Here is a 16,375-nt window from a genome sequence, read left to right on the forward strand (position 1 = left end):
GTTTTAAGTATGCCACAAACTCACCTTAAAGTTCTTCATTAACTTGTTAGTCACTTTACCACCAGTTGAAAAAGCTGTCCCCGCCCTTACCTAGTAAATAGTAGTTTTACCCCTTTAAGATATACTAGGATTCCTTGAATTAAGTTTTAGATCCCTATAAAATTATATAAGTTCCATTCTTTATTGAGATCCATAAGAACTAATATCTATACTTGAGACTTTCTTTTCTCAGTATCGTGCTTGGCAATCACAAGATGGCTGCCGCGCCGTATCAGCTGATAATTATCTCTGCTTGCTGGAGTTGCTTTCCCGAAACCACATTCCATGAAGACGCCTACATCAAACGAACAAATGTGGAACTGCACTAGACCCACCCTTAATCCAACCCTAAATGAAACCTATGCTCCCTATTGTTAAAACTTTATGAGCTGATAATTAGAACATATAGCCCCTCACCCATTTACTTGCATGTAACACATTTTCAATAAAAAGGCACGATGATTCCTAGCAGTTGTCACTCCTCAGAGAGCAATCTCTGGGGGTGTCTGGCTGAGGACATGCATAAAAAAGGCACCGAGGCCTTAGTCTTCCCTTCTTGCGCTGCCTCCAACAAGTCAACCCACCCCTGCCGAGGCTGGACCCCGGCACATATACACACATACATACATATATTTTAAAGTATGTGTGAAGGACAAGGTAGCAGCCTTGCTTGCTTCAGAAAGGCTTTCTTCCATACTTACAGTCCACTTTTTACCCACACAGACTGCGTGTAGAAGTGCAGGTCCTTGTTCAGAACAGAGTTCACAGCCTCTTCTAGATGTAACTCTCTTCCCTCACAATGTTCTAGGGCAAAAAGACTGATGGAGGGTTCTTCAAACACCTAATAGCACATGAGAAGGCAAAAGCATCACAATGAGGGGTGGCCACAGCCCAGTCTGACTGAACGCAGGTACTTTGGCTCGTGTATATCGTCACAGTTTACTTCTCTACCCTCTACAGATGTTATAGGCAAAACTGCATCGGTGAGATTAGATTCTATTAATAATTTTTATTCATTTTATTGTAAATGAAAATGGAAAATATCAGCAACCTGGGTCCCATGATAAAAGGGGGCACTGGTTCCAAATCACATATAAACCGTATATTAGTCCTGCCAATGCTTTGAGCTGACAACAGAATAAACAAGAAATACAATGACATGTTCATTTCCCAAGAAGTCACACGATCAGGTACTGGGAATACAAATTTTTACACTCTAGGCCATTAAAACATTCCTAGGAGGAAGAAAAAAAAATTTTTTAAACTAAAAAAATAGCTAGCATACCTCTTTTTTTGTATTTCTCTTTTTAATTGCTTATGCACAAAATATTCTTGCAACCTAATGCTAAATGTACTACTACTCACATTCAAAATCTTTAGCCTCACTTATTCCATTCATGCTGAATAAAAATCCAGACTAATTTCAACTCTACCAATAAACTGAAGAATCAATCCAAAAAGAACCAAAACAAATGTCTATTGGAGTTGACAGACATAAGTAAGCTTATGTTACATAAAACATTCCATTTCATCATCCTTCTTCAATTCCGAATACCAATATTATAGTCATTATTAAGAATGATTTTTTTTCTTGCTATAGGGTGCATGTGCTCACCAGAAAGACAGAGAGAGAGAGAGAGAGAGAGAAAGTGAGAAATCACCCCCACCCCCACCCCCAGAGGTATGTTACGCTGCGATCCCTTCTCCTCTATTCTCTTCTTAGGATCTTGGGAATGCATGGGCACAGCCCAGTGTGAGTTTAAGCCACTAGGTCCAGAACTTGAACCATGGTCGACTACATGGGAGTCCAGAGACATAGCCATTACACCAACTGCTGGTCCCTATTATGAATGATTCTTAAGATATTTAACGAAGTCTATTTTTTCTTTAGCTTAGGTGCTTATGCTTAATAACTGGTAGACTTGTGACTTAACAGTTTGTCAGGCATAACTATGCAAATAAAAATACTATACAAGTCGCACTTCTTAAAAAACAGAACCAATGGCTACATAATGCAGCCAAGCACCTAACACGTTGTGTGATCTCATAGACCTCTATTTATCCTACTGTTGGCTTACCTAGCAACCATTCTCTCCTTGTTCTTTGCTACCCATATCCCAACTTTGTTCAGCTATTGAGATGACAGATACTTTGAGGGCCTGTTCTTTCTAGTCTCAAGGGATATACATTGTGATTAATCAAGAAAATCTTAAGAAGTATAAGGGTAGGTTTTCTGGGACAGGCTTACTTGCTCATAGAAAGGGATGTGTGAAATGGAATATGTGAGAATGTGAGGTCTGGAGCTGCTGCAACCATTTTGTAAATATGAGAAGAGTAACCAAAATGGGAAGGATGGCAGAAAAAAAGAATGAACTTGAATCCTCATTGATAATATAAAGTCTCTTAATAGACCCTTGGTATAACACAGCTTTATATTTCTTAAATGTGATATTAAACTTTTCTATTAAAGAAAAATAGCTAGAATGCACAAAAACAAGGGTGATTTCTGCATTAAAAATAAGTAATCCTTTAACCGATAATGTCAGAAAGAACAGAATTAATCTCTTTCATTCATTAGTATATACAAGACACAAAGCTAAGAGACCTTTGGGGATGAGAAAATACGGCGCTATCTTTATGTTCAAGGCATTACTATTAAAACTAGTAGCTAAATTAGAATTGCACAGAAATTATTATGTAATCCCAGGTGACCCGTGAGAATACTCACTAGAAGGCTAGATTATGTTTAGCAAGAGAGAGCAAAAATCATGGAAGCCTCTTGGATGTGGATCATGTGAACTTGATTGCAAGGGATGCAATGGAATGGGAAGGCAGAATGAGAACAGAGGGAGGTCCTCTGTGCAGAGGAAGAGAGACAGAGATGCATAAGCCATGTCAGGGCAATGGCTTATCTAGAATACCTAAGAGGCCAACAGGAAACGGTGTCAAGGGCTCCCATTGTCTGTGACTATGTGTTGAGCTGCCTGTTTCCCCTCTCACACTGACAGGACATAACAGATTTATTACCAATGGGTAGCCCTTAAAGGCTTTTGAACTAAGGACTAAGACTGGGCTGAAGTCTCTGTAACTTGGCGAGTAAGAAGCAGAGCACTAGCAGCAGGGACTGTGGATAACCACAGAATAAACAAACAGTCCAAAAACAACTGGCTCTTACAGTGACCTGCAGGTGTATGTGCACAAAAGCGAAACGACTAATCAAAGAGTTATCCCTTGCAGCAGTGTTTGGGATAGCAAAGGAAGGGGAATGTTTTCAATGTCCATTAAGAAGGGATTGGTTAAATAAATTATAGTTCATTCACAGAGTAATCTTATACAGCTATAACAAAGAATGAGGAGCTCTTTATAGAAATATTGACAAAATGTATTCTTTAGAGACAAATATAAAATGAAGAATAGTGTAAACGGCATACTTCATTTTGTAGAAAAGGAAAATTTGTTCCAATATACACATACATACATGCTTGTATGCATATTAAAATTTTTCTTGGGGCCAGCCAGTGACATAGAGGTTAAGACAGTTGGGTGCCATGTGGCTGACTATGCAGTTCGAGTCTAAGACCTGGCAGCTTGAAAAACACACCAGATGTGTGTGCATGCCCAACATCCCTAGAGGAGATTGGAGGAGAAGGGATTGGGGATTGTGGCATGGTCATCCCCCCAGGGGTTGATTGCTCGCTTTCTCTCTCTCTCTCTCTCTCTCTCTCTCTCCAGTGAGTGCACATTCCCCACAGAAAATTAAAATAAATAAGTAAATAAAAACTTAAAAAAAAAAAAGTAACCATGACTAGCAGCTGGGAGGATAACATCTGACAAGATAAAAGGGTACATGCAAAAGCAAAGTTTTTCACTAAATGTCTTTTGGTTCTTTTTGATTTTTTAATTATGGGAATATTTATTTACTCAAAAATTTACATTGGAAACAATTATGCATATGTTTGCATTGTGTTTAGTGGCCTTCAGGAAATTAATCTGGTGACAACATGAGCGAGGAATAGAAAGAAGTAATAGTTCCAGAATACTGAAGACTATCTGAGGCCAAAGAAAAAGAGAAACACACTTAGAATGGAGAAGAGGAAGGTTAGGAATAACGGATGGCCAGGAAAACCATTATGGTGATAAAACATACATGTCAAGGCAAAATTGGAGTTAGTAAGTACAAAAGGCTGTGTGGCGGCGGGCATGGTGCTATAATCCGTCATGTGTGGGAAATCAGGCAGAAAAGCATGTCCAGTGCTAAGGACTGAGGTTTAGAACTGAATGTCTTTATGTCGAAATAGAGGCAGGATAAACCTAACAGACGCCCAACAGGCACTAGGCCTTTCGATCTGAAGTTCTGAGAAAAGCCAGGTGTCCAGACGATACATTTGGGAACCCTCAGAATCTGGATAATGACTGCAGCCTTGGGAGACGTGGAGTCGGAGAGGACAGACTGTGCTGGAACACACCAGGAGGTGGGGTGAGAGATGGCAGGGAGAGAGACTAAACAGATGAACAAGCAGAAGAGAGCCAAAGGAGCCCTGTACAGTATAGAAGCTAAAGAGGGAAAATCATAAGGAAGACTTTGCCCACAACATCACATTCTCCCCATGTTGAGGAAAAGGTGACTGAGCTGAGGCTGTGTGAGTTTAGAAATCAGTAGGTAGTTGGGAACCAGCAGTTAGCGTAATGGCTATGTCGCTGGACTCCCACGTAGTCGACCGCGGTTCGTGTCCCGGACCCGGTGGCTTAAAACTCACGCCGGGCGCGTGTGCATGCGTGCCCAAGATCCCGAGAGGAGAATGGAGGAGAAGGGATTGCGGCGTGACCATCCCCCCTGGGGGGTGATTTCTCGCTTTCTGTCTCTATGTCTCTCTCTCTGTCTGTCTGGCGAGCGCACGCGCCCTACAGTGAAAACCTCTCCAAAAAAAAAAAAAAGAAAAAGAAATCAGTAGGTAGCTGGGACCCTGCAGGAGAGCTGCTTCAGGGGTATGTCAGAAACAGTGGGGCAGAATCGGGGTGTAAGGGCTGAGGAGGAAGTGGTGAGGAACTACAGACAGGGGGTACAGATGGTTTTTAAGGGAAATTTCGTAAAGAGGACCAGAATGTGCTAGTAGCTTCTGAGCATGCTCATGGGCACAGTGGAGGGCGATGATGGACTACAAAGAAACTGAATGCACGCAAGAGAAGAGGGATGGTTCGAGGGGAGGAGAGAGAAGTCCAATCTACCATGAGTTCAGAACCTCTGGCTGGAAGCTGTCTAAAAAAAAGGAAAGAGTCACATAGGAAAGAACAAAGTGTACTTCCTCTCAAATGAAAGACACAAAAAGGATGCTGAGAAATTTCCATTTAAAATAGAGAAATGTGTAATTTTCTCTTTACATTAGGTTGCCTGCTGCTCAGGAAAGGTCTGAAGCACTGTCCCACCACACTTTTAGCAGTGACAGAAATGTTACGTATCTGTACCCTCCAACAAGGTAGCTACTTGTCACATATTGCCACTGAACAAGGACATGTGTCCTGTTTGCCTGCAGATTTTAATTTCACTTAATTTATAACCCATGTGGCTAGTGCTGTGGTACTGGACAGTGCAGATATAGGGGTCAGAGGATACTGGCAGAGGATGTAAAAATAAGAAATAGTTGGGGCTAGCAGGTGGCATTGTGGTTAAAGTGCTGAACTCCCACGTGGCCAACCACAGTTCAAGTCCTGGATCTGGCAGCTTGAAACTCATGCTGGGCACAAGTTCATGTGTGCTCTAGACTCTGAGAGTTGAATGGAGGAGAAGAGACTGCAGCATGGCCATCCCCCTTAAGAGGTGATTCTCACTTTCTGTCTCTCTGTCTTCCTCTGTCTCTCCAGCAAGTGCATGTACCCTATAGCAAAAATCTCTCAAATAATAATAATCATAATAATGATAAGAGACAGTACGCTGAGTGTACAGGCTGCCCAGGAGTGCTGACACTCAGTAAATTATTCTAAAAAAATTAAGACCTGTGCACATGAGTGACTAGATCAAGAAGAGAAATTCACCCCCAAGTCACTGAGCTACTAAGTGATATAGGCACCTCTCTTGCCATCTGCAAAACAAACTGGAAGCATCTGGACAGTTTACAGAGCAAAAGCACCTGTGCAGTCTAGAATAGCAGGTCAGAGATGGAGCCAACAGCAGACTCTAAGTTGCCCAGTGAAACTAATGACCAAAAACGAATAGACAGTCCACATCCACAGTGATGTTCGTGACTTTATTGTCGGGACTTTTTCAACCCCTTTACACTCAAGTTTTTAAAACAGCATTTTGGCTTACTGGTTCTACACATCCACTTGCAGAGTTACTGTTTAGGGAGCAGGTACAGACCAGCTAGGAGCCTGGACAAGGCCTGTTATCAATGAGTAGCACAACCTCCTGCCCTTCTCTTCTTTCTATCCACCTTCACCCTCCATGAAGAGTGTGCTCTGACAGTGACAGACATCTCCAATCAAGGGATTTGATGGTCACTTGATGTAACTTTCATAGCCCAGAGGGGGGAAAAGTTCAAAGCCTATTGTAAAAATATAATGTTCATGGGACCAGCAGTTAGCGTAATGGCTATGTTGCTGGACTCCCATGTAGTTGACCGCGATTCGAGTCCCAGACCCTGTGGCTTAAACTCATGCCAGGCGCATGTGCATGCATGTCCAAGATCCCAAGAGGAGAAAAGGTGAAGAAGGGATTGTGGTGTGGCCAGGGGGATGATTTCTTGCTTTCTGTCTGTCTCTCTCTTTCTGGCGAGCGCACGCGCCCTATAGCAAAAACCTCTAAAAAAATAAATAAATAAAATAATGTTCATGCTAAGAATTATTCTTAAAAAATTAAGACCTGTGCACATTTTTCCTTTTCCTTTCGTAGAGTACCCACAATGACATTTTCCAAAGACACCGTTGCTCAAACTCCACACCAAATTCACTTCCTTCATCTACCAATTCTATGTCTAGAAATTTATCTAAATGAAATTTGAAACATCTGAAGAGGACTGTAATGGTATTTAAACCTCTACCTACCTACAATGCCAGAGGGTATGTGCACATGACAGAAGAAGAGAGAACCTACACAGAAAAGCACCCCTAACAAGTCCAGGTCATGCTGCCATTCTTTCTCCTCTCATTCTCCATCCCATCGGGAGCCTGGGCCTGTGCCTACCCACATATGTTTTTCAAGCTGCTACTGCAGGGTTGGAATCCTGGTAGGCCAGGAAGGGTCCAGCTTTCTCTGAGCAGCACCTAACCTCTGTTTCACGTGGCCGGTCCTAATCACTATATATATTTTTAAATAATGATACATGAAGATTGAGAAAATAACTGTAGAAAATGACTGAAATAATATTCTCAAAATGTTAAGACTTAATGAAAATGAGTAAGGGTCCACTGAAATCCATTAGATAAATTGGCAAAGAACATAAGACTATATGGTATGCACCAAAGAGATAAGAGTAAAAATATGAGGTGGAAAAATATCCTGCCTCTCCATTAACAACAACAAAATGGTATCACTCTCTCTTTCTGGCGAGCGCACGCGCCCTATAGCAAAAACCTCTAAAAAAATAAATAAATAAAATAATGTTCATGCTAAGAATTATTCTTAAAAAATTAAGACCTGTGCACATTTTTCCTTTTCCTTTCGTAGAGTACCCACAATGACATTTTCCAAAGACACCGTTGCTCAAACTCCACACCAAATTCACTTCCTTCATCTACCAATTCTATGTCTAGAAATTTATCTAAATGAAATTTGAAACATCTGAAGAGGACTGTAATGGTATTTAAACCTCTACCTACCTACAATGCCAGAGGGTATGTGCACATGACAGAAGAAGAGAGAACCTACACAGAAAAGCACCCCTAACAAGTCCAGGTCATGCTGCCATTCTTTCTCCTCTCATTCTCCATCCCATCGGGAGCCTGGGCCTGTGCCTACCCACATATGTTTTTCAAGCTGCTACTGCAGGGTTGGAATCCTGGTAGGCCAGGAAGGGTCCAGCTTTCTCTGAGCAGCACCTAACCTCTGTTTCACGTGGCCGGTCCTAATCACTATATATATTTTTAAATAATGATACATGAAGATTGAGAAAATAACTGTAGAAAATGACTGAAATAATATTCTCAAAATGTTAAGACTTAATGAAAATGAGTAAGGGTCCACTGAAATCCATTAGATAAATTGGCAAAGAACATAAGACTATATGGTATGCACCAAAGAGATAAGAGTAAAAATATGAGGTGGAAAAATATCCTGCCTCTCCATTAACAACAACAAAATGGTATCATACTCTAGCAAATTTAAAAATATATTACCCTCTCACAAATTAAAAAATAAATAAATAAAGAGAAAAGAATCACCAGAGTTTGATTACAATTTGAGCTCAACAATGTCTTGGCCTTAGTCCACATTGACTGTAAAGGCAGCCAACAGTTTGAGGCTCAGCACTCTCCTAAGTGTCAGCAGTAAGAGGACATTCCCGATGGTCGAGTCTAAGCCATGCAAAGAGGATATGACTTCTTAGAGGAGGATGTGGTTATAAAAGAACTAGAATACTTGAACAAATTATATAAATGAAATTTTCAATAAGAACAAAGAATTTGCTCCTCCATAATTCATCACCTCAAACAATATTTTAAATGACAGTGATAGTAATAACTAGATAGATAGCTCTTAATATGTGCTGGACACTACTCTTCTAAGTGACACGCATACACACATACATGCACACCTCTGTTCTAAACCCTTTATTCATAGTTCTGATTCTAAAGTCGAATATTTTGTTTTCTAATTTATTTGCCCACAAAATCCAAATTGAGTAAATGAAAAGGCATTTATTTATATTTATCCAACTTGTGTAGCTATGAATAGATTCTGCTATAGAAACAGGACTGTGTTTAATTATGGGGTGCTTCCCAAGATCCTGCTGGAGGTGTTTTCCTACATGCCATCTATGAACTATATTACTGTTTAAAATTTTTAAATTTCTAAATCTCAAGATACATTCAGATTAGGGACTGTGGAAGTGTAAGTACTCACTTCATCCTTCTATTTTACCTCTGATGTGGGTACTATCATTTATACCCACTGCACAGATGAAGAACTGAGACATGGTTCGCCAGTATGTGGAAGTATGGGCAGTTGAATCTAGACAGTATGGCCTCAGAGGCTGTGGTCTTAACTCCTACACTATTCTTCTTTTTAAAAAATGATCTATTTAACTTTATTATTATGATTAATTTCCAGTTTTATCAGAGAGAGACAGAGACAGACAGAGAGAGGAAAAGTGAGAATGCAAACCACCAGGTCTGGGACTTGAACCGTGGTTGGCCATGTGGGAGTCTAGCACCTTTAACCACCACACCACCTGCCAGCACGATATTAATATTTTTTTTCTTTTTTCTTTTTTTTTTTTTTTTTTGGAGAGATTTTCACTGTAGGGCGCGTGCGCTCGCCAGACAGACAGAGAGAGACATAGAGACAGAAAGCGAGAAATCACCCCCCAGGGGGGATGGTCACGCTGCAATCCCGTCTCCTCCATTCTTCTCTCAGGATCTTGCCAGCCCCATATTATTCTTAAATGTCCTGAGTACTAATAGCTATGCAATGTAGAGCATTTTCAATTGGTAGATATGATATTACATAAAGTACCTGACTTCCCCTTGTTCAGTTGGTAAACATCTATGACCCCTATTTTATCTATCCCATTAGCTTAACCAATGTGTCTACCATTTGAATTGGAAGCTCTCAGAACCTGGGTACAAGTACTCTGCTATGAGCACTACATTTCTTTCAACACATCTTTAAAATAAATTAGATAAGGCTTTATCATCTAAGTAACTACTAATTTTTCACATTAAAAAAAAAATCCTAGAGCTGTCCTATGGTACAGTGGCTGGGTATAGTGAATAGGGAGCCGGATCCCACATGGAAAACTCTAGTTCAAATCCTAGCCCCGGCAGCTTTGAAAGCTGTGCCAGGCACTCTGTGTGTGCCCCAAATCCTGATGGCATGGAGAAATGGCAGAGAAGGGATTGTGGGAACATGCCCCTCTGGGGGTTCTTTTTTCCCTCTTTCTCCCTTTGATAAGACCACATACTCTCTGGCAATAAACATGGATGGGGAGATGGACTAAACAGACTTGTGTTTTGCCATTGTTTTTTGTTTGTTTGTTTTAGTTTACCATAGGGTGTAAGAACTTACCAGAGACAGCAAGACAGAGAAAGACAAAGGAAAAGGCAGAAATCACCCCCTAAAGGGGGTGGTCCCACCATAATCCCTTCTCCTTCAAGGTCCTCTCGGGATTTTGAGAACACCTGCACATGCCTCCAGTATTATTTTCTAGCTGTCAGGTCCAGAACTCAAACCATGACGTTGGTCATGTGGGATCCAGCTGCCTTAACCTCCACGCCACCCGATGACCTCAGTACTCTGAGTTGTAAATCAGCATTCATTGGAAACAGCATCAATAGTACTGCAGTGTTATATAACTTGGTTAGGCTCCAGATATAACATAATTTTATGAAAAATGTTTTGCAATCAGCCACTGAAAACAGCTACATCTATATAGCCCATCAGTACCACTTCACCACAATTTTTATCAAATGAATTAAGGCTCAAGAACTAAGGGCACCTGAGCTGTATTAAAGGAAACCGACCATATGAATACCCCAAGTATCATTCAGTTCTAAAGAATTACTAGTGTGCTGGCAAAAATTCCTTTAACATGATAAAAAATTTAATAGAAGGCTGGTTGCTTTCTTATTTAATAAGACTGTCATTTGGAATCTTGTAGGCTGACCTATTTAAAACAGTCATATAAATACCTTCAGCTTAGTAAGTCTTATTGTTGTACAAGTATTAATTAGCTATTACCTGTGAGCTGTTATGATCTTATTGTTTATCATGATGATATGCTACAGGCTTTATATACATCAGCTCATTTAATTCCCACCTTTTATTAGCAGAGGAAGTTGAGGCTTAGTATGATCAGAAACAGGTCCAAGGTTACTCTGCTAACAATTATTAATGGTGGAGTCAGGACTGTAATGAAGGTCCGTCAGAGTCCCAAACCAAACTCTTCATGAATAAATTAAAATTCTCTCATAGAGCTTTCATTTGGCTTAGGTAATCAGTTTCATTAGAGATCTACCTTTCTCACTGACCTTTTTATTTTCTTCCTTTAAAAAAAATTATAATACATTTCAAAAAGAATAAATTATATAGATGACCATGTGCCTAACATTTACAACTATGACAGCTCAATTTCACTATATTTATATTAAATGCTTTAAATAAATAAATAAAACAAGTATGACTGGACTTAAGTCCCTCTTCACGCCGCCCTACCCCCCCCCCCCCCGATGCTAAGGTTGTTACAAACTCTTCCAATTTAAGCTTTTTGTTTGTTTGTTTGTTTGTCACAGGGTGTGGGCACTCACTGGAGAGAGCTGGAGAGAGGGACAGAGAAAGGGAAAATGAGAAATCATTACCCGGGGAAATGGCCATGCCACAATCCCTTCACTTTCATTCTCCTTTTTGGATTTGAGGCATGCACACATATGTGCCCAGCATGATTTTCAAGTCACCAGGTCTGGGTCTCAAACTGTAGTTGGCTATGTGGGAATCAGCACCTTAATCCCCATGTCACCTGATGGCCCCCACAATTCAAGATTTTATACTTCTTTTTTTTTTAATTGCTAGAAGGCAAGGGTGCTCACCAGAGACAGACATATAAGCAGAGGGGGAGAGAGAAAGCACACTGTAATGGGGTGCAGTCATGTAAAAATCCCTTCTCCTCCTATCTTCATGTCTAGATTTGGGGCATGTGTGCACACACCTCAGTGTGTTTTTCAAGCCACCAAAACCAGGATTCAAAAGAGAGTGAGCCATGAGGGATTCAGCTCCCTTAACTACCAAGTGATAGGACTGGTGTCATCTGTTTGTTCGTTTATTTATTTATTTATTTATTTATTTATTTGTTAAGACATATCTCAACGTCAAATTTATTTGTATGAACTATTAAATGACATAGCAAATATGCCTTTTCTGTGTAACATTGTACATAAATCAAGGTTTTGTCCATCCTCTGTCCACCTGTTTTATACTATTGGTGTTAACGTTATGGACAACCTTGTTTCTTTCCCCTCTATAATTAGGAATAAGGTAAATAAACCCTACCAGCTGCTTTCTCCAGTTTTGTCAGATTAACATTTGGAATGCCTTCACTGGTCCTGTCCACAATGACAAAGCACTGTTGGACTGACTTCAACACTTACCATCTTTGATAAGTAGATAAAGACAGGTATTTTCTTAAGCTAAACATAAGTATCATCTGTTTATTTTTTAAATGAACTTTTCTCAGTTGGTTTGAAAGAGTTCTTACCCTCTGTATGCTAAACCTCTACAGGTTATATAGGCTATAAATATATTCTCCCAGCCTATGGGTTGCCACGGCAGGCTGAAAAATTAATGTGCACCCCCACTGCCCCCTTCCCCCCCAAATTTTCTGCCTCTTAATTCTTAAAACCTGTGAATCATATTACCTGACATGGTAAAAGGCACTTTACAGGTATGATTAAGAACGTTAATCTGGATTATTCAGGTAACCCTGATACAATCACAAGGGACCTTAGAAGAGGAAAGCTGGAGGGTCACAGAAGAGTGAGTAAGGGACAGACATCATAGTGATATAGATTGAAGATAGAAGAGGGCCATGAGTCAAGGGTTCTGGTGGCCTCTAGAAGCTAAAAAAGGTAAGGAAACAGTCTCCTTTATAGAATTTCCAGGAAGGAACTCAGTCCTGCTAATATCTTAACTTTACTACCACAAGACCTGTTTCGGACTTCTGACCCCCAGAGCAATAGACCTCTGCTCTTTCAAGCTACAAAATTTGTAGTAATCTGTTGCAGCAGCCACAGGAAACTAACATGCTTACATTTTACCTTTTTCTTACTGATTGTGCTTTTCTGTTATAAAAAAAAATCCATCCTATTCCAATATCACCAATATAGTTTCCTGTATTTTCTTCTAAGTTGTAAAGTCTGTGTTTCACATGACTGTTGTCTATAATCCATCTGGAACGTATGCTCATGCATAGAGTAAAGGAAGACTCTATCCTTTTCCAAGTAAAGGGACAACTGGACAGAGCACCATTTATTTAATAGTTCACAACGGCTCCACTCTAATGCTATTTCTGTCACCTCCCAAATTCCATTATGTAGGGCAGTTTCTATGCCATCCTCTTTCATCGTTTCATTTATCTCTTTATACCAATATCCCTACCTTAATATTATTGCTGTATCATACAGTATGTCTGGTACGATGAGTGAGCCTATCGTTCTTAAAAACTATCTCAGATATTTTGGACTATATCTTTTCCAAGTCTATCATGTTTTCCACCCAACTCCACTCTCCAAAAAAGAAAAATTATTGTAAGCATTTTGCCTAGAATTTTATTAATTTGGGGAAGACCATTTCTTTAAAATATTGAGTCATTTCATCTATAAAAGGTTAGATTTCTTTATTTCTCATGTCCTTCAATAGAATTTATAATTTCCTCCAGAAAGGACTTGCTGACTTATATAAAATTTATTCCTAAGTACTTTATTGTTTAATTGGTATTTATTTTGTATCCAGAGATTTTTTTTTAAAAAGTGCTCATTAATTCTAATAATTTATATGTACATGCCCTGGGCAGTTTTGTTTCTTCCTTTTTACCTTGTTTTAATCACATTAAACAGGCTAGAACCCTGGAAATGCTGTTAAACAGAAGTGGCAATAGTATAGACCTTTGTTATCTACCTGAATTTAAAGGGAACTGCTTTGGCTGTCTCACTATGAAGTGTGATGTTTACTGCAATTTTTGTTGGCCTTCACTTCCAAAATTGTACACGATATTTATACAATTAACTATATATGGGTTCACCTAAAAAGTTTAGCAGTAACCAGATTCTTCTATAGTTTATAAACTCACCACTTCTTTCATTCAGTGGCTGGATTTCCAGTCAGCCCTTCACTATTTGTAACTGTGCCTCTTGTCCTGAACCCTTGTACAGAATCATTCACTGTCTTGCCAATTCTCATTCTACCTCTTAAGATCGTTTATGTCATTGCAGTCATAATTTCATTTGAAGTTTTTCTATAGCTTCTTATTTTAATGTTTCTCTAGCTGTGCCTGCTTCCAGCTGCCAGGACTGGATTATTACTTCAAAGAAGGCCAAACTTCCATGCCAAGCCACCATGGCAACAAGCAGACTGCTGCTTCCATGGAAATGCAATAAATGCAGGTTACCCCAACCACCACTAGGCCTATGCCTAAATGTTTCCTGCAGCAGTTGAAACTCCTTCTAAGTTTACCTCTTCCTAACATCAATCAGCAGTTGCTCACATATCCTGCTCTCAGCTATGTGTGCCCATTAGTGTTTTACTATCCAGTCGGACTTTGAAGCATTATATCAACAGCAGGCCACTGCAAATTACTAGCTTATTTTTTTCCCTTAGGTTTCCTACCTTTCTCAAATTTATTTATTTAAATTTTACCAGAGGGAAGGTATGTTTGCTAGAGAGGGAAAAAGATAGACAGAGAGGTGAAAGAGAGGGGGAGAGAAAGAGAGGAAAAATGAGAAAGCCCCCTCACAGGGAGAATGGTCATGCCATAATCCCTTTCTCTTCCATTTCTACCTCCTTTTGGGTTTCTAGACACACATATATGTATTTGGCCTGTTTCCAAGCAACCAAGTCAGGGACTCAACTGCACAGTCTGTCATATGGGATCCAACCACCTTAACCACCAAGCCACAGGCTGGGCCCTCCCACCTCAACTTGCTGCTATCACAGCACTGTAGTAGGTAAGACACAAACCCGCGATTAGGCCAAGATTCAACCCCTCTTGTGGAATAAAGTAGAAAAACGTTATACAGGCATTGCCCATCTATTTTTAGGCACAAATAAATTAGTTTATTTTGTTTAATTATTAATAATGGATCCTCGGTATTTTTGATAATTATTATAATGGATTCTTGATATCTTTATGGCACTGTGCTAATAAGTAAAGAAGACATAGTAGTGACAGAATTCAAAGTTACAATAAATATAAATCTCGGCATCAAGGACTTTACAGGTTTAGTAGGTGTGATAAAAGATAGAAACCATCTTGAGATGTACAGAAAGAATCAAAGATGAAAACTGGTTGTAAGATCAGATGATGAGGGTAATGATGGTATCTTTCAACAGAAATAGGGAGTAAAAGAAAAGCAAGTCTAATAGGGAAAATGGGGTACTAATAGAACATGTTGATGAAAACCTACTGGGAACCTGGGAATGGAGTTCAGAGAATAGACTACTACTGACCCTAAAGATTTCAAAATCATCTACATTGACAAGGTGAGAGCTGAATTTACGACAATGGAAATTTCCATGCACAAGAGAGAAAAGGCCAAGAACAGACCTCTGGAACACATCTGTATTTGAGAGGTCAGGATGCACCCCCCCAGTGGTGTATAATCACACCACCATCCTTTTCCTATTTCTCCATCCAGTCAGGATTTGGAGCATACATGCAATCATGTCCTGCATGTTTTTCAAACCACCAGAGCTGGGCCCCAAACCATGGTTTGTCATATGGGATCTGGCTTCCTACACACAGCAATGAACTATTGTGAGACAGAGCCTTCTCTGCATTCTTAATATTTACGTAAAGAATTCAGTCACTTTTATTCCTCTTTGATCAGAGAAAAAACAGAATACCTTTGAGGATTTTCTTCTCCAAAATTACTAATAAGTTGTGTTTTTCAGTCATAGAACCCTACAGTCATGCCCCAAACATCATCTTTATTGCCTTTTGGTCATCCAGTTGCTCTTTCACACTGGTATGATTACTTCTAATTATTAACAGCTTTCTTTGCTTTCAGGCCAAGAAAATATTTAGGCTTCATTAGCCTAATGTTCAATCCCTTTTATTTATTTTTTGTTTTGTTTTAAAACATTTTTTATTATTATCGTAATCTTGTTTATATTAGATTGAATCACATATAACTCTACAGTGTATTACATTTCTTTTTCCAGAAGGAATACCATTCATATCAGTCAATACAAAGACATTAAAATCCCCATCATTATCATCTAATAGCTTTTCATTTTTTTCCAATTATTATTATTGCAATTTTTTTTTTGGAGAGGTTTTTGCTACAGGGCGTGCGCGCTTGCCAGACAGAGAGAGAGACAGAGAGACAGAAAGTGAGAAATCACCCCCCAGGGGGGATGGCCACATCGCAATCCCTTCTCCTCCACTCTCCTCTCAGGATCTTAGGCACGCACGCACAA

The 16,375-nt window shown here is 39.7% G+C and overlaps 1 protein-coding gene across 3 annotated transcripts in view; it reads right to left on the reverse strand.

Moving 5' to 3' along the window:
* The window catches only part of CRYBG3 (crystallin beta-gamma domain containing 3), a 125,017-nt gene that overhangs the window by 11,323 nt on the left and 97,319 nt on the right, over positions 1-16,375 (reverse strand). For all 3 annotated transcript variants that reach the window (XM_006171554.3, XM_006171553.3, XM_006171555.3), the window contains exon 18: positions 741-880. In XM_006171554.3, the coding sequence (XP_006171616.1) occupies positions 741-880 (140 nt within the window). The remainder of the gene's footprint in view (positions 1-740; positions 881-16,375) is intronic.

The sequence above is a fragment of the Tupaia chinensis genome, unplaced genomic scaffold (genome assembly GCF_000334495.1).
Source record: "Tupaia chinensis unplaced genomic scaffold, TupChi_1.0 Scaffold149851_1, whole genome shotgun sequence".
NCBI classification, from domain to species: domain Eukaryota; kingdom Metazoa; phylum Chordata; class Mammalia; order Scandentia; family Tupaiidae; genus Tupaia; species Tupaia belangeri.